At 37.7% G+C, this 27,397-nt stretch overlaps 1 protein-coding gene and 1 long non-coding RNA gene across 8 annotated transcripts; one reads left to right on the forward strand and one right to left on the reverse strand.

The window, feature by feature from the left end:
* Positions 1 to 204: 204 nt before the first annotated feature.
* On the forward strand, positions 205 to 9,460 carry GPR65 (G protein-coupled receptor 65). Of its 7 annotated transcripts, none has more exons than XM_015287727.4 (4): positions 205 to 275; positions 2,029 to 2,196; positions 2,521 to 2,640; positions 4,950 to 9,460. In XM_015287727.4, the coding sequence occupies exon 4, from the start codon at positions 5,066 to 5,068 to the stop codon at positions 6,092 to 6,094; it is 1,029 nt and encodes a 342-aa protein (XP_015143213.1). In that variant the 5' UTR covers positions 205 to 275; positions 2,029 to 2,196; positions 2,521 to 2,640; positions 4,950 to 5,065; the 3' UTR covers positions 6,095 to 9,460. The 7 variants fall into 7 exon arrangements, 6 of the variants coding, with proteins under 6 accessions (XP_015143213.1, XP_015143215.1, XP_040557491.1 ...); XM_015287729.4 differs by having other exon boundaries at positions 2,555 to 2,640; XM_040701557.2 differs by having other exon boundaries at positions 2,100 to 2,196.
* Positions 8,718 to 27,158, reverse strand: LOC107053528. Its single transcript, XR_003075312.3, has 3 exons — positions 26,923 to 27,158; positions 9,869 to 14,913; positions 8,718 to 8,847 (listed from the first exon to the last, which is right to left on the reverse strand). It is a non-coding gene; the product is annotated as an uncharacterized LOC107053528 (long non-coding RNA).
* Between the last annotated feature and the right edge of the window lie 239 nt (positions 27,159 to 27,397).

Genomic DNA, 27,397 nt, shown 5'->3' on the forward strand with positions numbered 1-27,397 from the left:
TTAAAACTTTTCTAAATTTACCAAAAAAAAAAAAGATTTACCAAGCTGGTTACCATCATTTTTCATATTTCCATATGAGTACATTGTTTAAAAAAAGAAAAAAAAAGGAAAAGAAAAAATAAAAAGCTTGTGTGCTGTTGCTTCATTAGTGCATCCAAGAGCAGCTTCCTGTTACTTTATCTGTCGATTCAGTTTCTCTTCTCAGAACCAGACCCTGATTACCCTACTGACGGTAGAGGAGTAAAACTGCTCGGTGGGAACATTTGATTCTCTAGGTAAGTGCACAAAATTCAAGAAGCCATTGACAGATAGACTCTTTATGTTGTGGTGCAGGTTTTATCCTAGCTCTCCTTCACTGTAATGCTGACATCATGCAACAAGAGAAGGGATTTAAAAAGAGGCTAGAAAAGACTGCTCTGGGGGAAGTAATATTCCAACCCCCAACACAAGTGAAATGTACTTTTTTAACTTTTAAATGAAACAAGGGCAAATAACTTCAAAAGAATGAGTTAGAAAAGACATGACAGCTTGATTTATTGCTGTAATAGTACTACCATGATCAAAATACCTGTTGCTTAGAGAAAGAGGGGAGAAAGGATGGAAGAATTTGGGCATGAGTTTTGAGGATTCTGAGCTGTCCTGTACTCATTGTAAAATTGCCTCACAAGGCATTCCAGTAGCTCTTCTATTATTGTTCTTTAGTATTTTATTGTATTAACAAGGCACTCAGCATTACTTATGTGAATATACACCATCCTTAAAACCTGGCAGAAAAACAAGCTGTTCTAAAAGTAGCTTCCTAGAGTACCAGGCATCATGAATATGAAAATATTTCTACAGCATCTTTCTATATGCAAAGAAGAAAACATGATGCACAGGAAGTTATAGCAAAATAACGTTCATCCGTGTGGTCCATGTTCTTAAATATATATATATGCATGTATATGTATATATATTTTTTTTCTATTTGCTTACATCAATGAAATCTCTATGCTCTATAAAAAAAAATCTCTGAAGCGTATCTCAAAGTTAAAAAGGCTGAATTCTTTCAGACCTGATTGAATTTCTACTGAATCTCAGCCAGCTGTGAGGACAATTTAGTGTTGCATGTGAATAAATGCCTTTCATTTTAAGCAAAAAAGGCCGTGTTACTGAAGGACATATTTCAGCTCTTCAACTGAAGGTTTTCAGAATTCAGTTTTGAGATCTGGTCATTAAAGAAAATATCCAGCAGTGAGTGGTCCTTCTACTTCAGAAAATCAGTCTAGCTATGTAACTTATGTTAAAAACACACATCCATCTGCTTCATTGAACTTGTTTAGAGATAAAAGAAACAAAAAAAATAATTTGTCCTTCCGTCTTGTGACTGACACAGTGGCATTAGTTCAGCAACTATTCTACAGATCTAGCTGATGCAGCAGTGTTCTCTTCATTTGAGTCTTATCTAAAGAGCCAAGTACATGCAAAAATGTATCATGTTATAATGTCATGTACTTCTTACCTCAACTTCCCCTTTTATGAAATTGAATTTTAAATAAAGGACATGTGGTGAAAATGTATCAGTCATGGATGTTTCCAAAATTAAACTGGTTGTTTTAGTGACCAAACTTTCCTCTTTTTAACACAAAATCCTCACAGACTGCTCCATCTTTCATAATTTTCTACACTATAGCAGATTTATTGGAATTTTTTTTTTTTAAAGACTCTTCCAGCTTTTGTTTAGAAGTTTTTGTTTTGTTTTTTAAGTACAGATAAGAGCATGGAACGTCCATTTTGTATTTGTGCTTATGAAAGGATAAGTGCATACTTTGTTACTTTCAAAATGTCATAAATGTTGAGATTGTGAAATCTTTGAATCTAAATTAGATTCTGCAGAAATACATCAATACCAATAGATTACGTAATATTCCTGAAGTTAATTTATAAGCTTGTCTCCACACATTACTTGATGTATAACATTTACTAGACCATTTCTCTAAATTTTACATCGGACTGCAAGTTACTTTTTTTTTTTTCCCCCCCCTCCAGAGTTCTCTTAATAGCGGATTTATGGCAAAGATTTTGGGACGATGATACTCATTCAATCATTGGTCTAACAGAGAGAGTTGACTATTGAGAAATATACTAAGGACAAAGCTGCCAGGTACGCTCAGAAGATGAGAAAAAGCTTGGGATTGCTTCAGATCGTTTTTTCAGGTAAGAAAAATCATTTTACATTACATAGTCATAATTATCAGACAAGTGCTAAGCAAGGAAGTATAATACGAAAAGGCTCTCCTGATATAATATCTCAGATAATTGTAAAGAAATATGTTGTCATCAGTTGCAAAACAGATCTTTCTACTTTTATATTTTTGCTCAAGAAACTACAGTGTACGTTGTGATATTCTTCTCTTGCTGGCTCTGTGACACACTTCATTATAGGTCATTCTGGCATGTATTGATGACACACTTTTTAGCATGTCCTCATATGAGTAGCACTGATAATGTGTCATTAAAGCTGGGACATGGATTACCTAGGATGTTCAGATGGCCTCCTGGGCATTGTCCATAGAAACTATTGAAGATACTGGTTGAAAAGAAAAGAAAGCCACGAGGGTGCTGTGAACTGTGAACATGAAGGAGAGAAAAATTGACAAGGTGGGAAATTTCATGTGATCTCAGCTTGTTTTTTTTTTTGTTTTTTTGTTTTTTTAAATATTATCTTCAGTGTCCCAGCCTGCCATTATCCAGTTATAGCTTACATTGTTCATTCCTTAAGGCAGCTGGTAGGAGAGCAAAGCAAGGCCTTGCCTTGAAGAACATACAGTTTGTTCAGAGAGGTGCAACATACTGTCATGTTTTACCTTACGATCAGTGAGATTAGTAGAGGAAAACTGTTAAAAAGAGTGAGTTAAAAGCAGATAATTGAAGGTAGGTTTGTTGGTCTGTAAGTCAGTATGAACGAGCTGATAAAGCCACCTTTGGGAGGAGACAAGTCAGGAGCATGTAAGGATGTTGAGTCTATAATATAACAAGTCAGTTAACAATGGAGAAAGACTTTGTGGGGGAGGGAAAAGGAATTCCTATTTCTCAGTCACATGATAAATATAAATCACTGCCTCATGCACTTACTGCCGCATTACATACATGCTTCTGAAAGGGCATATTTCCCTGCAAGGTTTGTCACAGGTAAGAAAAAAGAAGACAGTAAAAAGTGATTAGAAGAAGGGAGGTATTTTATCTGTTACTTATCTAATCAGTCTGCAAACGTTTGCTTTGCTTTTGTCAAAAACTGGGCCAGAAAAACCCTGAGATCCAATTTCTAGGCTTCATTTTTAATTTGCGATACTTATCTCTGTTGGTAAGCTTAAAATGCCCTATTTACCATGCGGTTTTAATAAACCACACTGAGTAGCAGATATATTATGTGTGTCTTGCATACAAACACTGCATTTTTTTTTTTTAATACTCAATTTGTAAATAAAGTTTCTCACTTGAACAGATCGACAAGCCCTCAAGAATTTCCATTGCCTTTCAAGCATGTGAATGATTTTAGGACTAACTGTGAAAAGTTAGCCAATTCGATCAAATAAAGCAATGATGTTAAAATGAAGTTTGTTCTTTCTGGTTAGTTCTCTCATTGCTCCATTTTATATCTATCTATCTATATATATACACACACACACGCACACACACACACACATATACATATATCAGTGAAAGTTTCTCGATAGAAAAGAGAAATCCATGTAACAACTTCTCAACACTCACTAAACCACTAAACCTACGTGGATTTCTCTGACAAACCTGCAAACCTCCACATGCATTCATCGGACTCATAAAGGGTAGAATGAGTTTACCTATCTTTTAGGAAAATTCCTATACCATAAACTGTCTTCAGTTTGAGCTGATTCATATGTGAGAACACTTGTAAGGAGTTGTATCTTGCAACCTACTCATTCTACAACCTCTTCATCTCCTCTGCTGGCAGTCTAGGCTCACAAGAGATGAGTTGCTAGAGGTGATCTCTGAAGTAGTTAGTATATTTGTCAGCAGAGCTAGACCACAGCTTGTTTCCAAATGACAGAACCGTGATATAATCAGTGATTGCCAATTGTCTCATGTGCGTGGTAGTACCCCCTTTCTTATTGAAAAGTCAACTCATCTAAGTGTTTCCAAAATTTATGCACCCAACTTTTCCAGTTGCAGTGCTCTAGTTAGGGTTGCCATTTAACCGGTATTTTCATGCCAAAGCTATTGACACCCCTGGTTCTGGTAGTGACAAAGATGAGCTTAACTGCTGGTGATTTTACAATCAGTCTCCGTCTCCTTGAAGTCTTAAGCCTGACAGATTTTCTTGTGCATTCGAGAATCCAATAGCTTGCCATATTTCACATAAATATTCCTGGGACAAGCAGTAACCTTTGCTGGAATAGCATGACAATTTATTGGGGAATTGCATACTAGTAAGACATAGGGAAGTGTAAGGATGCATCAAGAGCGATTCATAATATGGGTACAACTTGGCCACTTGTTCTCTTCTGAGCAGATCCCAACAGCTGGAGGTACCTGAATCCCCATCTTTCTATCCTTGTCTCACCATTGTTTTAAATAGGAGGATATCAGGGATAAGAAATCTGCCAGAACCTTATTCTTTTTTTTAATGTTTTTTTGTGGTGCATTCTCCAATCTTTGACTTTCTCACAGTAGAAACCTGTGACTTCAGGACTGTCTTTCTGGACGTGTCTCAGTCATTCAATCTGCTGTATAAAATTGCATCTGACTGACTGACCTTGACCTTCTTAGACATTGGGATTCTTCCCCTGCATGTGACCAGCTAGAGATTTTTAAATCTTTTGATCTCCTACAATTTACATCTTAAATAAATAACAAATAAAAACCAAAAAACTCCATCAAGAAGCCCAAAAATGTTGTAGTAGCTGACTTTTTTTTTTCCCCTCCAACAGAAAGATGGAATCATATCAACCAGATCCTGAAAAACTAACAGATGAGCACCAGACTACAGACTTGTTTTTTTTATTGTACCTGGGCTGGAATTAGCCCAAACTACACATGGTGAACAATGAACAACACTGCTAAGTGCCATGATGATCATGCCCTGGATAAGTACTTGTTTCCATTTGTGTACAGCACTGTGATGGTGATCAGTATTCCCATTAATTGCATATCCCTCTATGTGTCTTGCATTCAGGTGAGGAAAAAGAATGAGTTGGCAGTCTACCTATTTAGTCTGTCCATGGCTGACCTTTTGTACTCTGTGATTTTGCCTCTGTGGATTGATTATGCCTGGAATGGAGATAACTGGACACTCTCTGCCAGGCTTTGCCAGTTTTCTGCCTTCCTTATGTACATGAATTTTTACACCAGCACTGCACTTCTTGCTTGCATCTCTCTCGATAGGTACCTGGCATTAGTTCACCCCCTGAAGTTCCAGCACTTACGCACAAGAAGAATTTCACTGATAGTCAGCATAATTGTTTGGCTCCTGGAAGGTACTGTTAATTCAGTTATACTGATGAATAAAGATGTATTTCATGATCCTTGCAATTCTACAGATCATACATTATGTTACGATAAATACCCCCTGGAATTGTGGCAGGCACGGCTGAACTTATTCCGGATATGCTCAGGGTACCTGCTCCCTTTGATAATCATTCTGTTTTGTTACCATAAAATCTACCAAGCAGTGAGGTGTAATCAAGCCACAGTAGATGAAGAGAAGAAAAAAATCAGGAAACTTATACTGAATATCACAATTACTTTCATTGTTTGCTTCACTCCTTATCATGTTGTATTGCTTATTCGGAGCATCAAAGAACCTCAGACCTCTGACCTACAGCTTTTACAGTCAATGTATAAGATCTACAGAATCACACAAGCCTTTACAAGTTTGAATTGCATTGCTGATCCCATTCTTTACTGCTTTGTGAGTGAAAGTGCACAAACAGACATTCTGAATTTGCTCAGGTGTTGCTTATGCCTACAAAAGCCTGAAGGAAATCAACCAGAAGAATATGCTCTGTGCAATTCTGCTACAAAGAGCAATGCACTGGTCACCTACAGATCTTCCTGTGAAACTCAGACTCAGTAAAACGTCTGTGAGAGCACAGTCAAAGCAAACGGGGTAACAAAGACAAAATAAATAAAAATACATCTTTCCTTGTTTGTATCTAAGTAAACAACCTCAAAATACTCCTAAATGAATCTAGGTGAAATCAGTAGCTGGAACTAATAAGAATATATTGCAAGGTCAGTTATATCAGCAGAGCATCATAACATTTCTTAAAATCAGGTGTGGTACATAAATCAGTGTCAACAAACAGTCAAGAAGAATGAACATGACATGCTGACAGAATTACAGAGGGTCCCCCAAAGAACTTCCTCCTGCTTGCTAGCTAGCCCATGTGCTCAGTACACTCGTACTCAGCTGGAAGAAGGCTGAAGCCCTTTCAGTCTAGTTTTCCAGTTTTAACAGAAATCTAAAGTTCATCCAAGAAAGATTCTTCTATAGGATTTTTTCTTAGATCAGTACTGTGATAGAAATGAATGAAAAATGGACACACACAAAGAATATTCAAATGATTCACAAAGGAGCAAACAAACTGACGGTGTTATGATGATTCCTGCCTTTCAGTAATGACTCAAATTCTCCTTCAGCCTAACCTCCCCAGTTAACCACATCTTAAAATCTTACCACGTGTAGAGAGATACTTACCTGCTCTTACACATTTTAGCTTTTGGAAAAGTTCTAATATATTATAATGTGGCATGCCGTTTCATTACGAATACTCAATTTCAGACAATTGAAGATTCATTACTTAGAATGCATATAAGGAACCAATTTCAAGCCACAGATGGATAAGTAAGATGAAATTTTACCTCATATGTTTAGAAAGAAAAGGAAAGAATTGAAAGATACCTTCATGAAAGAAAAGACCTGTCTTCAGTCTAGCTTACTGTGACTGAAATCTGGAATGCAATTCTGTTTGTGTAGTCAAAGGAGCAAAAAGGTTTATATTCATTTACTTAACTGCAGCTGGAGACCTCAGCTAGAGTTTCCAGAGCTCTCAGTCAGACAATTAAATAAAAATAGTAAATCAGTAAGCCAACAAACAATACTAACAAGCCAATAAAAAATAAGGCAACGAAACAACACAAATATTGAAATGGTTGAAGTTTAGCACAGATCAAAAATAGAGCTGTTAATGCAGTATCTGTTCGCATGGTTCACAGGTAGCAATGGCCACATGTTCCTGTGAAAAGATGGTCGAAATTTGTCTCCTCTCATAAAATTCTCACCTTTGGCCAGTTTCCAGGAAGAAGGTTCAGTTATGGTTGTTTCTCAGTTTCATAGAGGATGAAAAAAAACATTTCTGTAATCAAAAGAATTTTTCAGCACACACCCAGGACTGGCATTGTACTTGGAGGACCAACATACTGTGGTCACAGTCAGTATGGAAATTCTTATAACAAGACCCCTCTGCTCAGAAAATATCTCCATTACAAAGAATCACTTTCATTCCACTGTTCCTGATTACGTCTATTTATATTTTTTGATTCATTTCACATTCTGAGAAGGGAACCTGAGAGGCTGAGGACACTGAGCACCTTCAGCCTGGTGAAGAGAAGACTTTGGGGGGTTCCTAATGGCAGCCTTGCAATAGCTATAAAGAGTGTTGAGAAGATGGAGCCAAGCTTTTCACAGCAGTATATAGCAGAAGGACAATAAATTGTATGTAACTCAAAGCAAGAAGGATCAGAGTTGATAAAAGTAATTTTTTTTTTTAACTATGAGAACTGTCAAGCAGTGGAGCGCATGACAGCAAGAGGATTCTCCATCCTTTCAGATTTTCTAGATTAAATTGGACAAAGCCCTGGGAACCTCTTCTGGCCTCATAGCTGACCTTGCTTGGAGCAGGAAACTGAACTAGAGACTTTCTTAGGTCCTTTCCAAACAGAATTATCATGTGATGCTATGAACTTTTATAAACATTTGTGTCATTATTCTGGCTGCTACCTTCCTCTTTAAATAGTTATATTCCTTTCCTTTCTTTGTTTCCATCAATTTTTACACTGGATTTTGTTTTGATGTACTTTTTTCTTTAATTCTATTTTATGTATTATGAAAGAAAAAAAGTATGCAAACATCAGTGCAAATTGCTTCACCACAGATGTGTCCGTATACTGACCTAAGTACATAATGTGTTATGCAATAGAATGAAATTTCGCTGCAGTTCTGGAATAAAAGCAGAACTAAGATTCACTGTAACTTCATGGGGAAAAAATCTCATTAATTTATTTCTACACCTTCTACATGCCAAAATAAGTTGGAAATCTAAATCTCTTGGGGTTTAAACTTATATTAAATAAGGGGTAATGACAACTAAAGCTAAACAACAAAATTATTCAAGTTTAACATGTGTGTCAGGAAGCATCAGAGCTGGCTGCTCTGCAAGGGACAGGGAACCAGAAACCAGAAAGCTCAATGAAGAGCTGTGCGATCCCACAGCACCCAAGCAACGTGTGCAGATCAGATCTAGTGATGGTAACCAGCATCAGCCAGCAGCCCTGGACAAATCCGTAGTGACAAAGGATTCTGAGGCTGAGATGGAAAGCCAAGGCAGCAAGCTAAGGTCAGGATCAGTGAGGTACAAGGCTAGACACCATATCTGAAATGTACCTCAGCAGTGCAAGTGCTTGAACTGACAAGTAACACCAGTTTCAAGGAGGGGGAATCACCATCAAGAATCCTCCAGCTTCTTCTCACATAACTTCTCCCAGCAGCCTGGACCAGGTTGCATGACAGCACCATCCCAGCACTGGCCTCCTCACAGGCAGCCAAATCTATGAAGGCAGGGGAAGAGACAGTAGAGAATGTATATTCAAGGTTCTGACCCTGCTCAAAGAGCTTCACTTCCACAAAATTTGGCCCTGTAGTTTTATACCTTAGAATTTTCCACCATTGTTTATGAAAAGCTTAGCTTCGACCAGCTTCCATTATTACTTTTGGATGTTTTTTTATAGCATCAGTTCATTTTGCACCTCCCTACCTTACTGAAGATCCATTCTGAGATAAAGGAAATCAATTACAATAGCTGGCCCACAGGCTGGTCTTCTTGAAGGAGCTCAGATAAATTAGGGGTCCACTTTAGGAAAATAGAACATAGGTGCCTCTTCAGCTGTTGTGAAATGCTAGCTTTATCTGTTTACTGTTTGTTACTATGAGGAAGCTGAGATGTGGAGTCTGCAATGCCCTGTACTTCAATCATTTCTGTATTTACTTCAATACTTCTACATAGCTAAAGGTTTGCACTCTTTTTCATTCTCTCTCCAAATTTGTTTGTCCCAGCTGGACCAAATTTACTGCATGAAAATAAACATCTGTATTTTTTCAGAATCTCACAATGTTATAGGAGAATAGAACAGTGAAAAATAAATGTCTTCATGCAGGTCTCAATCCATGTACTATTATTACTGAATATTTTGTATAGAACTCCTAGTAGCTCTGCAGTCAAAAATCAGATGCAAGTTCACAGAAACGTCCTTCAAAAGCAAGGACATTTCTTACTCAAAGGTGTTTATAAAATCCAAAGATCTACTTAATGGCAAGAAGAAATACGTGAATTCAAATTCCATTTTTTCCTAACAGACAAGGCCTAAAATCACTGAGGTATAACCTTGGTGAGACACTAGTACCTATCTCTCTTCTCAAGCTATTCAATAAGAATATGGATAATTAAAGGACTATGATGGTAATTTATTTAATAATTAGTGTAAAAATGTCAGTGCTAAACAATACTGTTTTCAGCACAATAACAGCAGAGGTGAATTTATACATCAATAATTGACTTCAAGCAGAACGTACCTTCCAGTAGTCCAGCAAAGATATAATTGCAACTTCTTAAGCTAGGAGTTTTTCAGAGAACTGTGATGACATTGCTGGTGCAATTTCAGTCTTCATTTAAGCTGTGTTTCCTAGAATCTTAGCAACAAGCTGTCTCACGGTATTTGTGATGCAGACCATTGTTCTTTTCTGATCCAACTACACATCTTAACATCAGTCCTGACTCACGTGGCTGTGGACTAACAGGGACTAACAGACACTCTCAGTTAACTTTTTTCTGAGTCTCTAACACGTCTGACTTCAGAGCAACTGAGAAAGACAAAGAGAAGTCTGAATTTCAGCTATATTCCACTTCCTGTTTCCACTCACAGAGAATGACATTTAAAAATGATTCTAATTACTCCAGTGACAAGTTTCTGAGACTGTCACTTTTATGCCAGTAAGGAAAGGAAGTTCAGTGCCATAGTTTAGCTACATGCCACTTTTCACATTGCTTATCAGTGTTATCATTTGTCTAGTTCTCCAGTTTACAACGTGGCAAAACAGCATCTCCTTCATTTGCTCCCAGTCTCCACTCAATAGAGAGGATAAAGGAGTAAGAGTGTTAGAGTGCTTGATACCAGTGCCCTGAAAAAGGGAACTGAAGCGTGGATCCGCACATGAGTCTGGAGTGACTGCTGCACCCTCTGAAAACGGCTAGGGTTTTCTTTCCATGAGACATCAGCTAGCTGTAGTTCCAGAGCCCCGTGAAATGGCAGCCTATACCTGCCCAATATCACCCACTGCACTGTAGCACATCTGAAAAGCCATGGCCTAGTATTGATAGAGGGTGGGAAATAACAGGGAAAGTCCTTGTGCATCTTCTAAATATTTGTGTTCTTTTTGTACAGCTCCACTACAATGGCTGTTTTACTGATACAATGCTAGCCTAAAGAAAAAAATAGGTCACTCCCTTTTTTGATTTTTTTTTTTTTTTTACTTTTTAAATTGACTTAGAGTATTGTGTTGATAGAGAATACAGACATCCAGCTCCTTTAAGTGGAGTGTGAGAGACCTTGAGAAAAAAATGAAAAGAAAAAACTTCTCTTACAAGCTGTTACTTTAAATTTAGTATTTTTAGAAATATTATTGCTATAGCAACAACTTCTTGGTTAAAGGTTCAATACCAGAGACAACAGATTCTTTTTTTTTTTCCTTCCCTACTGAACACAAAATCTGTTGCTAGATGAAAAACTAAGGTGGCGACAAATTTGGTAGAACTGCAGTCAGATACTGAACTGGTGTCCAATAACATATAAACATAACATTTAGTTTTATGTCCGTTACATATGTCAGTGAACCTCAAAGTTCTTAAGATATCTAGATATGGTACATTGTCCTTCAGATAAGATACTGAAGATCACTTATCATAAGCAATCACTTACTGTCTTTTTCCAAGAGCTGTTGGTAATATCCTCAAATGTGCTATATTGAATTTCAGCTGAAGTTTTATTCTGACTTGTAAAACCATGACCTTACCTTTCGTTTCTCACCATTTAAAAGTTTCCACCCTTTTAAAAACAGATATGTGAAGTAACAGCTATTTTTCCTGCCCCACATGAAAAATGACACCTAGAAACATTATTTCAAACTTCTAGCAGTTTACCAGTTATTTGTGCCTTGATTTCAGCCCTAATCCAGAGATATATTAAGCTATTAGAAGAATCATCCCCTCAGTTTTCTTCTGATGCCACTGCAGATGTCAAGGCAAGTACTAAATCCAGAAAGTCACAGTCTAAAGGAGAGGTGCAACCAATGTGTCCCATTGGCTTTGGGACACAACTCTTATGCAGTTTTCCTCTTGCTTCCTTGACACCTCTCACTGCACCTGCTGCTATCCTAGTTTGAAGCACTGGGCTTCACAAAGCTCTCACATATGATATATCCAGGGTCTCACAAAGTGGGCTGGCTCACAGCAGCTGATTTTCTGAGATAGCTTTCACCTTAGCAGACCCAAGAACTCTTTGATGAGAAGGATGGTTAAAAAAAAAACAAAAAAACACAACATCAACCACCAAAGACTTAGAGGGCAAGAGAAGCTCCAACTGCTCCAAGATTAATTTTGAAGAGAGAAAGACACATGGCTTCATCTGTATTCTCTGCTCATCCTAAGGGACTGCAATGCACTAAATAATCCTCAGCAAACTAAGGTTTCTACTCCCTCTTAGAACCCAGAAAAGGTCAGACTAAAGATGAGTACTTTGTATGATACATTGACAGTAACCCCACGAAGGCAGAAATGACCTCTCCTTCCTGGTATGCAGTGGGTGTGTACACGTGGCCATCTGAACTCCCACTGAATCAACATACAGATTCTGTGTAGTCTAACCAACCTAACTAAATGTTTCAGACCAAGATGTCATACAGGAAAACAATACTGCTTTTGCACTCACATTTGTTACAGCATTAGTGCCAAATGTGAAATACAGCTGGCAATTTCCTGCTAATTTAATAAGAATAGTGCCAATCTTCCTTAGCCGTCTGCATGGCTATCAGTGCATGATGCACTGTCCCAGTTTGGTCCACATATTGCTACAGGAACATAACAAAACTTATAAAATACTGCAATGTATATATTCTCAAGGAATTCCTGGTGAGTCAGTGTTTAAAGTTGCTCTGAAATTTACAGCTGTTGTTAATTCCCCTGTAACGTTCTGTTTGAGTAACACATTTCTTCACTAAGTCTAACATTCACACTTGGAAGACTTATTACTGAGGAAAGCAGGAAATAAATTTAGGCAGTAGCATTTAGCAGTTTAAAATTAGCTCCTTTGGAAAATAAAAAATTCAGCTCTGAAGTTCTTTTTTGATTCCTTCTACATCATTAGTAGATTCAAAAATTGACTTTAGATAGGCTTGACATATGCCGCTTTGAAAACATGAAGAAGCACTTATCACCATAACTCAAACTCTACCAAGGAAAGGGCAGTAACTTCTGTTATTTTCCAACATGACTTCACCAGAAGTTTTTCATGTGGTTATTGAAAAGTTAACAACTCCTGTAGCTGGAGGTTCTCATGGTTTCCCTTATCTCGTATTTTATGTTTATCACTGCAGAAGGAGAGCCTTGAAATTATGACTCTTAAATGCCTAAATGTAGCAGTGGAGTAAAAGAATTCTAAGTAAACTACATTTTAAATGTCATTATTTCTAATAAAATCTTGACACATTAAGATTTTTTTCTTTTTTTTTTTTTTTGAAGCTTGATATTCTTTTTATTTCTGCACAATAACAGGAAGTAAGCCACAAAAAAGCATCAAAATAGAAATAAGAGAAAAGCGATAGAGTGTATAAGGGAGGATTCAAGAACCCTACAAAGCAGATTTAACTGGAAACCTCTACAAAAATGGCTAACTTGGTCTGTGTAGTTTTATCTTGTACACTCATTTTAATTGATTACTAAAAATGAAACCACTTCAAGATACTTCTGTGGATTTCAGCCAATTATGCAGTTTACCTATTTCTAGCATTTCATTCAAAGAAAGTAGGACCAAGAGCTCAGAGACTCTTCAAAACACAACCCACACAGGAAACGTAAGATATTCAGTTCAGACATTGAGTGTAGCCCTTTCCTCAAGACCCCTGTAAATATACTGCAAATACATTCAAGTAATCAAGTTGTAATTGCATAGAGAGGTGATAGTTTTTCCTATGCTTGGTACACACTTTCTAGAAAATGGCTATTTTCCTGTTCAGCAAATTAATTTCTACTTAATTTGCTCTTGCACAGAACAAATGACATAGCATCTTCAATCAAAGCAACGTAGCAAAATACTTCACAAATATAGTTGACTCAATTATAATTGCACTAGAAAGCCTGAAGTGAGAGATCTGGGAGACTATCCTCACTAGGTGGCGATTTTGGTCTGCTCAGTCAGGTCTTATAGAAGAGAAGGAAAAAAAAATCCTCGTTTTAAGATGTGTTTCTTACATAGAAAAAAGGCAGTGTGCAAACAGAGCTGGCCCCTAAGTTTCCAGAAAAACCAGGGTGAGCTGCTGTAGTCCTTTCAGATTCAGCCTTGAGATGCTGCAAGCTATCAGGCTGTGAATCACCAGACCTGAGAACAGGAAGTTAAACAAAACAAAACAAACAAAAAAAAAGCCCAACAAAAAACTAAAGACCTTACCTGTATCTTATGAGCTTCCCACAAGCCTAAATTTATTAACAGCTTGCTTATAATTACTTTTTTGTAAAAGCCTTTTGTCTTCTTCTTCCCTGCTATTTATTGCAAAATACACAGACAGGCAGCAGGCATCTGTATTGCTAAAAAAAGCAAGTTCTTCTAGTCTGTAGTCTGATGGACCCCTCATTCCTGTGCTCATCCCACCAGACTTTTTCTTCATATGTCCTTCACGTGCTGTGCTACCGGGGTTGGTACCAGCTCCAATGCCTCACCTGTGCTCAGTCAGAGCTGCTGAAAGGCTTCCCTATGTCTACCAAACCTCCTGTCTGATGTATCACACAACCAAGCAGATAACGCATTCCACTACACATTCACATTTCCCCCGTACCAGCCAGTTCCTTGCCTCAGCCATCTATAGCAGATGAGCTCCCAGGGCAGCAGCTCTCTTACTATCAACCTCAAAGTACATTAAAGCATGCTGCATTACTGAAGGACCCCTGAAACAGATTCATACTTTACCCACATTACAATTACATGCTTCTTCATAGGTACTCACCTCACTGAAGTACAATTAATCATTTTCCTCTATTTCCTCAGTCATCAGACCTTCCAAGTGCTGCACTAGAATCATGTTCTTCCACAAAATTCCTCCAGTCTCTGCAGGATCTAACTTCATATCTAGGGCAGTACCTGCTCCCCACAGAGCTCACATTACAATGAAGCTCTCCAGGTGCTCCAAACTCACTACACCTGCTTATGAGGATGATTAGGCCTCTTCCTTCTATTAGCTGGAATGCCAGTTCTATTATCCATTATGGTTTTGTTCAGTTCTTGTACTTTCTTTTCCCTGTAAGTGTAGTCAATATTCCTTCATACTTTGCCATATTCATGGTTTTCTTCTTTCTGTATGTAAGAAACAGACAGAACAATTATGCAAGACTCTTTCAATACTTTAGTGACAATTATGAGTCTTCTCAACCCCAGACAAAATTTCATTAATTACCTAGTTTTTCATCAATTTTGGTCTTCGTTTCAAAGTTATTTATGAGTTTCAGGAAGCAATATGGAATTATTTAAATTCTCAGAATTTATTAGCTTTGTTCCTTTGTACTCATTTTTTTTTCTAGACAATGCTATTCATATGAAAATGATGTCATTTCAAAAATGTGATACTCTGGGATGATTCCAAATGTCTGCAACTACAGCGTGAAATTAAGCTAATAAACCCTGGCCACTAAATTGTAAATAATGACTTGCAGTATAGCATCAGCTCTTTTTTTGCTATCATACACACTTAAATCCTAAATTTAACAAAGAAAGAAACTGAATGTTAAGTTTTGCAGGTCCATCCCATATTATCCATTAGGTTCCTGTTATTCCTTTCTTTTCTGCCCCCCCTGTTGCTAGTCCTTGATGGCTGTTTCCTTCTTCTCTTTTGTCTTTTCCCCAGGCTATAGCTATATTGCTATGTTTCTATATCTCTATATTGCTCTGCCTTGCTGCTCCATTATATATCCAGAGGAACATTTATAAAATTATCTCTGTTTATCTCCTTACACCTTTATTATTAAATAACCCCGAGCAACTGACACCGGGAAATATACTATTATAGGTTTAAGTTTGTTGGTGTTTTGGTTGGGTTTTTTTGGTTGGTTTTTGTTTTGTGTTGTTGCTTTTTTTTCATTTCTTTTTGTGGTGTTCGGCTTGTTTTGTTTTGTTTGTGTGTGTGTGTGTGTGTGTTTGGTTTTTTTTTTTGGAGTGAACAACCCAAACAAAAAAGTTCACTAGACATGAATGTTTTATCTGAGTTAAGAAATGACACATTTACCACAATGACATTTAAAAGCAAGGCTGAGAGAATTTTGTTGGAGTTGGAAGAATCTCCTAAGATGATCACCACAAAGTCCTATATGCAATAAGAAAATAAGCATGATGTCATCAAAACCAGGTTCCTCTTTAATGCAAGAGCAGACAACGTTCTGCTTTATGTTTCCGCTTTTCATATTTCCTGTTATTGAGTTATTTTGGTTCTTGCTAGCTGTATGGGTGAATACCTTCTTACTACAAAGCTGAAGTAACATTAAAAATGTAGTTTTAACATTTAAATTTATTTGTAAAAGATTTATATCTTAACCTTAGAATACAACTACCACAATCTAAGTTCATGTTGGTTTTCAAGATATTACTAAAACCAGATGTTCTTAGAAAAGGTACAAGATGTTAGGCGTGATACTAACTTGATCTGCAGTAGTTTCTGAGAAGCCCGTGAGAGCAGATATCCAGAGCACACTGCAGCATGATCTGTGAGTCACAGCAACCAACAGAAGCAGCTCTGAAGACTCAGAGCCATAATTCTACAGATGGTTTCAGATCCTTAGGTTAAATTACATTTCCCTTTTTAAATCTTTAAATTTTGCATAGATAAATGAGTACTTGTTGGTTGATACAATGAATAAAACATAATCCAGTGAGAAGCATTAGCTTTAACCATTTTTATTCTAGTCTAAGTAATTCACAAACTTCAAGAGGAAAACTTCAGTATAAAAGGTTCTTCCATAGAATTATGCCCACTTCTGTGGTATGAAATGAGATTATAATCTGATTCTGTAAGACTGTATTTTATACATACGAAGGCCACAATGTATACAGATATTTGCCCTTCAATACTTCTCAGTTCTGGTGTAATTATTCCACTATATTATTCTGATAGTATTTATTTACAAATTTCTCCTTCAGAGGGCATATTATTTCTAAATAAGATCAACTATATATCAGAGTAAAACTCTGGTTCTTGGGTAGAATTATTCTTGGGAAAGGGGGATGAGCACATTTTATTGATTTACAGGTTTGTTTACAGTAATCAGAGCAACCACGACTTCCTAAGAAGTTGCTCTAGTCATCTGTTTTACAGTAGGCAAGACTCAGCAGTCAGATCTCAATGTCCCACCATCCAGAAGAGCTACCCCTTACTTTTGGTCAGAGTTGAGACTGTGCTCCAGTGTTTCCTCCTAGGTGAAACTCAGGGATGCTACAGATGAGTAACCTGTATAAGACATGCCCTCAAAGAAGTCAGCTCCATTACAGATTAATAGAAACCGGACTTTGAATTGTCTACACTGTGCAGTCAGGAACAGATCTTATTATGTCTTTGGAGTATGTTAAGGCTCAAGAAGTAAGTTCCAGAGCTCTGCAAACTGGTATGAACCCTCCTAAGTCAATGGAGCTGGACAGCTTTACATCTGCTATGGAATTAACCTTTGCTAATAAAGCCTGTTGCTGCTATGAGGAACTCTGGCTTTTTCCATCATTTCAGACCAGGCTTTTATTTCAGGAAAGATTCAGGCTCACAAATGCTAGGTGTCACTCAGCACTCTGCTTGGTGCACACTCACTGGAAAATTGTCATATGCACACTCAAGGGGCCAGCAGGACAGACCATTACCCTTTAAGCACCACACTACTCTCCCACACATTGCTTTAGCTCTTTGGTAGCTCAGTGCTAGTTCATTTTGCTCTCATTTGAGAGAGATAATGAGGAGAGTCTTGCTGAGCCTTTACACGATATTAATAATTATATGGGGATAAGCACAGTATGAGTAACTGCAGGGTGCTATGTTGGGCAGAAATAACATCTATTTAAAATGGGATGCTTTTTCCTCTATGCAATGAAAAGCAGGAAAAAAAAAATACCAGAGGATGAGATGGATTTGTGATACTTCAAAAACTACTTCTTTTCAATTTCTCTGTCCTGCACTATGTCCTGGGTTTAACATAATGTTACTGAAAATCCTCCCCTACTCCACTATTCCACTAATTCACAAGCTATTTTTAATAAATTCGTCATTGCAGTGACAGTAGAAGTAAAATAAATGTATTAAAAAGTGCATTACTGAATGAAACTGATTTTTAGAAGTTGAATGAATCAGGCTCTGGAGAGAGATACCATAGTTAATTATGAATGAGCTAAATGCATCCAAAAAAGCACTGATCCATTGAAAACCTAATTCAGAAGTTAATGTTGCTTTTCTAACATGTATGTATGAAACCTACATGTGGACTCTTAAAAACAAAAGTAAATATCTACATTTCAGAACTTGTGTTACAGTAATACTAATTAATAATTACATGATCATAAGTGGGCACCACTATTTGGAAATCCCTCTCAGCTGGGATCTGAGATGTCATACAGCTGCAAAGTGATACAAACAATAATAAATGTCTCCATTATTCCCCTTCTACGTAACTATTCCCTACTATCTTTTCATTAGTTTCATTTCAAAAGTCCCAAGTGAATAAATTCCTATCATTACGTTGTCTAATCCATAACCCACTTTCATTGTTGAGCAATTTTCCTAATATTCTCAGATACTAGTATCAATGATGAAAGAATTAAATATCTTTACTTGCTTTAAAATGTCTTCATAGACATGCAAGCATTGTAATGAGTTGCACAAAGGACTAAATAAACTATGCGTAATTAAAAGTTATCCGACCAGCTGACCATAGAGCTTGATGAGATCCAGAAAAAGCCTTTCTAGCTCTCTCAGGAGCCATTTGTTTGTTTATCGTTGAAGTAAAACTGAGTGGACATACAAGGACCATTGCATACCTCTACTCAAAAAACTTCCTAGGGTGTGCAGTAAGGATGTTCACAAGAAGCTTTGAGAGGTTTAGCAGCTGCTATTTCTGAGGATGATGGATCTGTCAACGTACTGGTGGTACCTGCCACTAACCTGTGATTTTTCTACACCTGACTTCAAAGCTGTGACAGAACTCATCAGAGCCATTACAGAACTTGTGTATTGGTGACATAGGTAGCACAGATGGGAGACATGCCAGCTCTAGCTCTAGATCCCATTGCTAATGGGAAACCATTGCTAACATTGAACACTCAGCCAACAGTTTGCATTGTAGGGTCTCAGAATGCCACCAGAAACCATCAGAAACTTCCAGAATAGCTTTTTAGGCCTAGTAACTTTTAATATTTGCATGTGAAACTTCCTTTGATTTAATTAAGTCACCAAAGTTTTCTGAGAATAAAAACCTTAAACTCAATATTTCCCTTTACAATACAATAAACAAGAGAAAGGAGAAGAAATCATCCAGTTATGAGCTAGTTCAGTACCACACATATCTGTGTGTCCTGAGATTATTTTAATGCTCCTCCTGTGCATCTGTGCTTTCTACAAAGCATGCCATTGCTTTCAAAGAAACACACATTACTCTTTTTATGGCTTTGTCATTCTTACCCACAGACTAAACCCATTTGAACATTATCAGGCAAAATAAGAAAATCAAGAATTAAAACAAGGAAATCAAGGCTGCTTGAGTTGCTCTAATTACACTTCCCTTTCAAAAACCTTGACAAATGTCCTTCATCTCCCCTTTTGCAATCTAGGAATAGTAATTCATACTAGAGCCAAGCCCAGGAAGGATGCAAATTCTCTCCTCAATTATTATTGACTCTATCATGGTCTGTAATTGCAAACAATGCCATCAACACCTATCAGCAGCAAAAATAGAACTGATCAATAATGGTTCAGGAGAATCAACAGTATGGTCAGCTTCTGGGAATAGAATCTTTGGCAAAATCACATGATTTCAGCTTCAGACTCTATAACTAAAAGACTCTTTGAAATGTTTGAACCAAGTTAAATTTTTAATTTCAGAAATGTATTTTGGCAGTGTTCTCATCAGCCCTCGCCAGCACAATTGTTGTTATTATTGTTGTTATTGTTGCTATTATTATTATTGCTATCATTATTATTATTACTTACTATGGTTGTTGGTCTTGTCATCGTTTCCCACTAACACACATTTCAAGTTTATGTTCTATAACAAGAATTACTGGTTGATAACTCACCAAAAGAAAAACAGATGTCCTAATCTTTTTCATTCCATGCTGTTCAAGACAGAATGAGAAAATACATGCCAGAAAGTTTTGACAATAAGGGAGGTATCTGAAATTTCTAGTCTTGTGGGAACATGATTGAATGATCCAGATACTGAAGGAATGTACAGGCCCGATCCTGTGTGATGTTGCCTGTTGATGTATTAGCAATAGCTGTACCTGTAATTCATTATGAGCCACATACAGGAATTTTTATTAACATAGAAATCTGCTGGGCCAGACTCACTATGTCCAAAGACCTTCTCCTTTCCTGTCATGCTGCCATCCTAGGAGGTTGTTCTGCTCTTTTCTTGTATTGGGCATCACTTTTTAAGGAGTAACATGCTGCACACATTCAGCTGGGCAGTAGCATGCATGCTAATGTATTTTGGCAGGCAGAGACATACCTAAAGCTGATGGAAGATAGCATTGCAAGGAATCACCATAGCAAAAAAAAATGTATATCTGATTTCCCTTCCTCAATGATAGGAAACCATGACAGGATAAATTCCTTATTGCATGGTCACCCCTACCTAACCAGAATTATGTCCTCTTACACAATAATTGGCAGCACAGACTATTTTCTAATGGATGTAAAAACAGATTTTAAAGGACATTCTTTCCCATTTTTTAATTCTGTGATCAGTCACCACATGCATATATTTAACTTCCTGTAATAAAAACCTAAGTATGAATAGAGTATAGACACAATGCAGCAAGTAGTCCAATTATATACATGTTACGTATGTCATGCTAATATCAAGTATTACAGAAAATTGATGCCAAGGAGACGATACGGGGCTCTAAAAATAAACTTTTTGTCCCAAGACAATTGAATTTCTTCCTGCTATCAGCCATTTGTGGAAATGTATGACATTTAATATAAGGTGCTAAACCACAGAGATGTTTCTAAAGAGAGTAATGAAGAAAGCCATCTCAGCACAGAACAGAACTCCATTCTCTCTAACCTGGCTTTCATTTTTCTATCAGTGGCACTTGAGAATTCACATAAAAAGCTGTGACTATCAGAAATTATATGTAGTGACCTTTAACTATAGTATGCACCAATTCAGTAAATTAATTCAGCTAAGTGTAAATGTAAAATTGTGATTCCCTTGGGTATGGCAATTGTGTTTGCCTTGCAGGGATTCATCTATCTGTAACAACAATGTATAAAGCAGCACATGATTATACTGTCTTAAAAAAAAAAAAAAACAACAACTAAAAAACACACACAGCTCCCTGGTATTCTAAAAAGACCTTGACTCCTTCAGTGATTGCTATATCTTGTGAACAAATAGCAGGGTGCCCGATCAAGCAAACTGAGGCCATAAATTACTGGGTGAGTAAGAATCAATATTTTATTAGAAGCACAAGGTTTAGTATGATGAACCTTGCAGATATATTCCTTTCTGTTTATAGGTAAATCATTAGATTTCCTAAAATAGACGTGGCTGTTAGACAGCTGATTTTTTCAGCCTCAAGCTATGAGGATTGTACTGTAGGCAAAAAGAAAGAAGGTAGGAAATGGGCAATGTAATTATATAAATCTTCCTCAAGGGAAAGGAGAGGGAGGAAGGTGCAAAATACAACTATACAACCCACGTGCCATTCCATGGCATTTGCTCCCTGCTTTCAGATCTTCTCTTGAACCTTATACTACTGTAAGCAGTATGCAAAGTACTAAACACAGTTTATTTTACAAAGCTGATTTTTGTTACAAGATGATTGTGGGTGGGTCTGAGCATCTGAGACTCCAGCTGAACTCTGTTTGCCCAGATCCTGCAAGGTACTCAAAATTCTTTATTAGTTGTAGCTTATCCAGAAGCTTTAAGGAGCAGAATCCAAGACAACGTGGTATGACAGGAACTGAGGTTCATGAGCTCCCAGCAACAGACCTGAGACCTCACAGAGGTGGCTCTTACTGCCTGCACAGAGGAAAGCATGGCATGTGAGCATTTCTGTGAACGTTAGGGAGAGATGCTAACATGGTGGTATTTGCCCAACCCCCAGAAATACACCTGATGAATCCTAATAGTACCCACCTGCAGATCACAGGAGAGCAAGAAAACGTAGTTCTAAGTGAAAATCCTCAGTTAAGAGAATTTAATGGAAATTTATACCCTTACCCTGAGCTGGATTTTGCATGAAATCCTCTGCAGAAGGTATATCAAGAATATTCCCTTCCCAAACTCAGACTCATATTACTGTAATTTTTGAACTGAACAAGAATAACACTAGAGGATCGGTTAAAGTTGGTGTTAGTCACTTATTTCACTCATCATCTTGTCTCAGCTTCTAGAGGTGTTTATTTCCATAGAGCAGACTTCCTAAAATCAGTATCAGTATACTGAAGGCATAATATAGCTCCTGTTGGACTTACAAGGAGAGATTCCTTAATGGCTTCAAGCTGCGCCAGGGAAGGTTCAGGCTGGACATTAGGAAACACTACTTCTCTGAAAGGGTGGTCAGCCACTGGAATGGGCTGCCCAGAGAGGTGGTGGAGTCACCGAGCCTGGAGGTGTTCAAGGAACGTTTGGATGTTGCGTTGAGGGACATGGTTTAGTGATGGGTGAATGGTTGGACTGGATGATCCTGTGGGTCTTTTCCAACCTTAGTGATTCTATAATTCCTACCAACTCTGGAGAGGTCCAAACTAGATCCTATTTCACAGAATGAGTAGTATGTGTGGCATTAGTAATGGTGAGTTCAAACTTTAAATAGAAAATAATCAGTGTGATTTTCCTTTCTAAAAGAGTGTCATTGTTACAAGTTTCATTTGGTTAGGTTTCTTGTTGGAGTATCTCAAATACTGCTATGCTGTATGGGAAACACTATATTGCAAACCTACCTGTAACTTTTACCACTACCAAGAGCTGCACTCTTCACACAAATTCTGGGATTTGTGTACTTGTCACCATTACAGAAAATATGGTGCCCTGCATTCCATTGCTAATGTGCTTATCACCTCACTTACTTCAGAATGACTTTTTTTTGGCACAGGGAAGCCCTATCAGTCAATCAAAAATAAATCTAGACAAGGTCAATGTTTCATACCTGAGCAGTTTATGCAGTTTGTCACTCCGGCATACTATTCTGGAGCTAAAATATCCCTTGGCTATCCCTATGCAGCTGCTTAGCCACTACTAAGGCCAGGATACATGGTGCTGTGAGCACTTCTGCCTCCTCAGCTGAATTATTTTGTTAATCGTTGGTGATTGTGGAGATGCCAATTGTCAGGCTGCTCTTTCTGGCAAGAAATTAGGCCTGGTGCTCTGCCGCACTCTACCTCCATATGCTCAACATTCACTTCACCCAGATTCATCTGCTTGGATCCATTTTCTTCCATCTGCCACCATGATGTATACTATGCATAGGACATTGCATCAGAATTATGAGTCATCCTGTCTGGGCTATCGATATCCTATTGTAACAGATGGGGAGATCATATATTCCATAATAATCGTTCTGGATATAGCTGCCCTTTGTTATATTAATGAGTCAATAAGAAAAGATCCACCTGGCTGACATTACTAAATTACTGACCTTTCAGGCAAAAAGGACTACAGTCGAAGTCTCTGTCAGTAACACAAAAGAGGGCATACTTGTGAAATAACGCATTTCCTCTGGCATTGTCTGAAAATCAATACAAGAAGTACTACACAAATCCTTGTTAGTATCACTAACTATGGCAAATTCCTAGAGTGAGCAAGTCTGAAGAGCAAGACAGAGGATAAAGAAATGGGATGTTCAACAGCTGAAATATTTTGGCAATGCACCAGTGAACAGAAAGCTTTTAATTTATTAGTAGTGAAGCACAGATGAGCCCATAATAGAAGAGAAGCACCTTTCTGCTGCTTATTTGGTATAAGAAAATCTTCATGACAAGTTTTAAAAGAAGTGAACTACTTTGTGCTGCACAGTCTGAACACGGAGCTTCACAAAAATTATCAAGAGGCTAAAAAAACTGTACTGCATGTATATTTGCTTACCTTAAAAGAAAGCTGAGAACTAATATGATCACTTTCTTGGGCACTTAGGCATTGAAAAGCTGTGTAACAGCAAGTAGCCAGGAAAGCATCACAAGACAAATTGCAGTTTGACAGTCACACCCAAAAGAAGCCAGGTTTGTTTTTGACTAAGGTATTTAAATATTGCTAAGTTTCCTAGATATCAGCACTTGAAGCCTCTAAAAAGATGCAACACAGCTTCAAAAATCTATTTTTCCCAGAGAACATTGTGTGTACAGGTCTGCAGAACAGATAAGCAGTGCAGCCTGCATGGGTGTTTAAGTCCATGAATCCTTGCTGCTTGCCCAAAATGCAAGCAGAGAATTTCCAGAGTGTTGGTGAGAGTTAGAACTGTCCCCTGTTCACCGCAGCTGGCACAGGAGTGTGCCACGTGCTCTGTACCACATGAAGGGGAGAACAGCTTGTGCTTTGGAGGAGTTTCATTCCTGCTGCTCCCTCAACATTGCTGCTATGACCTCTACTGCAGAAATTCAGTAACTCAACACCATGGCCAGAAGGAAAAAAACAAAGAACATGACTCTAGGTGTATGCAGTGAGTGATCTGTAGCTATGACTGTATGTAACAGGAGCAAACAAGCAGACTTTTAACAAAGCAAAGCAGACTTTTTCAAAGCTACATGGTGCTTTTTGTTATACATTATACCCTATACATTTCAAGATCAAAAAACAGGGTATCCAAGCCTCACACTCCTCTGAGCCTCCATTTGTCTGGCATTGCTGGAAGCTGCAGCTTCTCCTTGGGCTATCAAGGTTTCTCTTAGGCTGTTCATTTCCAAAGGAATTGAGGAGTAGCGTATGTGCTGATATCCAGATAGGTGACATGAATAAAGCAAATGGGTTTTGTTCCACTGAAGAAGAATATTTCCTCAATAACTTTGTTGATCTCTTCATTGGCAATGGGATTTTCCAATCAACACCCCAAAATGTTCAAAGTAATTGCTTATTCTGTGTTTACATGGTGCTTTATATAATAATTTATTACTGAAAGTGGCAAAGCCAGGCTGCATTTCACAAGAGCCCATGATTTTGCAAGCACTTGCCCATGTAACTGTAGAATAGGTAAGGCATTGCCAGATCTGCTGCACTGCTGCCATATACGTATGCAGATTCCATAAGAATTCTTAGGTCAAATCTTAGGCATCCTCAGATGAAAATATAAAACAGCTTGGTCTGATGTCAGCTTGGAAAACAGGTACGAAACTGTGCTTCTGCACTAAGGCTTTGGTAGAACCAATAATCAATTAATTTATTCATCATCATAAGTAACTAAATTCATTCCAGTACATATTTTAACAGATTTTCTTTAAAAACTTTCTTTCTTTCCTGTAGCCTCTTATTTGCTTTCAATTCCACAGTAGTTAATTAAGATTGATATGAAAATCCAGAAATGAGATAAGCTCAGCAGAATTAACCACCACAATTCAAATTTTTATGAAGGATGCAGCCTTCTAGTAGTGAACAGCCATTAGAATTCGTAATTCCAGGATACAAAAAAAAAAGTGCATGCTGTGCATTTAATAAAGAGCCATAATAATGGCTCTGAGCACTGTATAGTCATTAATAATAATTAAATCTAGGAATCATTACAGGAATCACTTCTGCAGCAGTTCTTGCAACTCTCACACCTTTTAAAAACTCCCTTTATTGTGCTGAAGGGGGGTTCTATATCTCCCCATTGCTGGCAATTAGCAGCATTTGCTGATTAAGCAAACCTAAGACAGCTTTTTGCTGGCCCATCCAAGAAAGTCTCTGGGGTTTAGCCTTCTCTACTGGGGGACCTTCTTTGCTTTGAGCTTGCTCTTGGTGGTACCCAGGCACAAAGACCCAACTGTTGTAAAGATACTTTGTCACCCTACAGCAAAGGGGTGCATTGTAGCAAGACAAACTTTTTCCTGGTGCTGAAAGCACTTTCCAATTGTAATTCATCAGATAGGACACAGAGAGAACAAGATGCTTACTATGACTGATATACTAAGGCAGGAAAAAAACCTCCTTTGCCACTCTGTTTCCATTTCATGCAGTTGCCATTCTTCAAATGTATTGCTCAGTGTGCAGGTGGTAGGACATAATTGATCTTCATTGAGTTTCTAGGTAATAACTTTCCAAGTTTCCCTGGAGACAGTACTATCATGATGGATTCATTGACTGAACAGCCATGAGACACCTAACATGTTTCAATTAAAGAAAATTCCCTCCTCAACCTGCAGTTCTTCAGTGCTCTTGAAAAATACAGTGCAGTATCTTTCGATAGAAATAATTTTGTTTCACCCATATACACATATACCCGCATATCCATCTAACATGTGATGCAAGGCCATCATTAGTTTAACTATGTTGGACATTAAAGAAATATAAGAGCCAATTTCAAGCTTGGTGTAATGTGACGTAAATCCAGATCCTGTTTATTCATACATTGAACTTGTCTTGAATAAATCAAGTTTTATACCAGGTATTTGTAGGATTAATTATGCTGCTAATGGAAAAGTGTGTTAATGATTGTTATATCTTACTTTATTTAGGCTTATAGTAGAAGCTAAGTATAGATGATATTAACATTAAGAGTCCAAGCAGACAGAGTTGCTTTAATGTTGTGATTCAGAGGCCAGAAAATTATTATCAGAGTGACAAGCATGTAATTCAAAGGGAGCTGAGGATAAAGCCACGCTGGCAGCATGGGTGAAACTCATCTGCACTTTGAAGACAGCTCTCACAGCAGCAAACATTACAAAAAACTGTTAAGAGTTAAAAGAAAAAAAAAAAAAAAGGAATTCAGTCTAAGAAGAAATGGTGTTACTATCTCCATACATCCACATTGGCAGACATAAGACACATTTAACTCTTTTTGCTGTATAGATTCCAGCCTGAGTGGATCAAAATGCTATGTGGAAAAATGCTAAACTATTACTTCCATGAAGTAGACTCATGCTATAGACAAAGACTTCAGGACTGGAAAGACTGAGAAACAGAATAATCTAGGAACCTCATTCCTTACCCACATCCATGGAAATACGATCTGAGTCAGAGAGTGGACCTGCCCTCAGTCAGGGGAAGACACTGTGACATCCCTTCAGTCTCAGTGCTGCTGTCACCTGCCCAGCTGCACAGCTGTCTTCCTATTCCTTTGAATAGACAGTGAAATGGTGACATGGTTATGGATCTGTTGCAAAGTCTGTTCAAAATCTGTAAACAAGACCAAAGTTGACTATTCTGAAAAGGGAATAATTGCCAGGTGGAATTGGAAAACATATTGTTATAATTAATTCACTTGGATGGCACTTCAGACTCTGAAAGCATGACACAACGGCTCTTCATTAAGAAACATAGGTGTGTCTGTGTCTTTCAACTCTTTATCTATTCCACCGTAATTGAGTATGAATAACATGCACTCAAACCACATGCCATCCAAACAAATGTCATTCTGAATGAAGAAACGTCTATCTGTTTAGCTGAACTACTGCTGAACCTAC

Source organism: Gallus gallus, chromosome 5 (genome assembly GCF_016699485.2).
Source record: "Gallus gallus isolate bGalGal1 chromosome 5, bGalGal1.mat.broiler.GRCg7b, whole genome shotgun sequence".
Taxonomy (NCBI): Eukaryota; Metazoa; Chordata; class Aves; order Galliformes; family Phasianidae; genus Gallus; species Gallus gallus.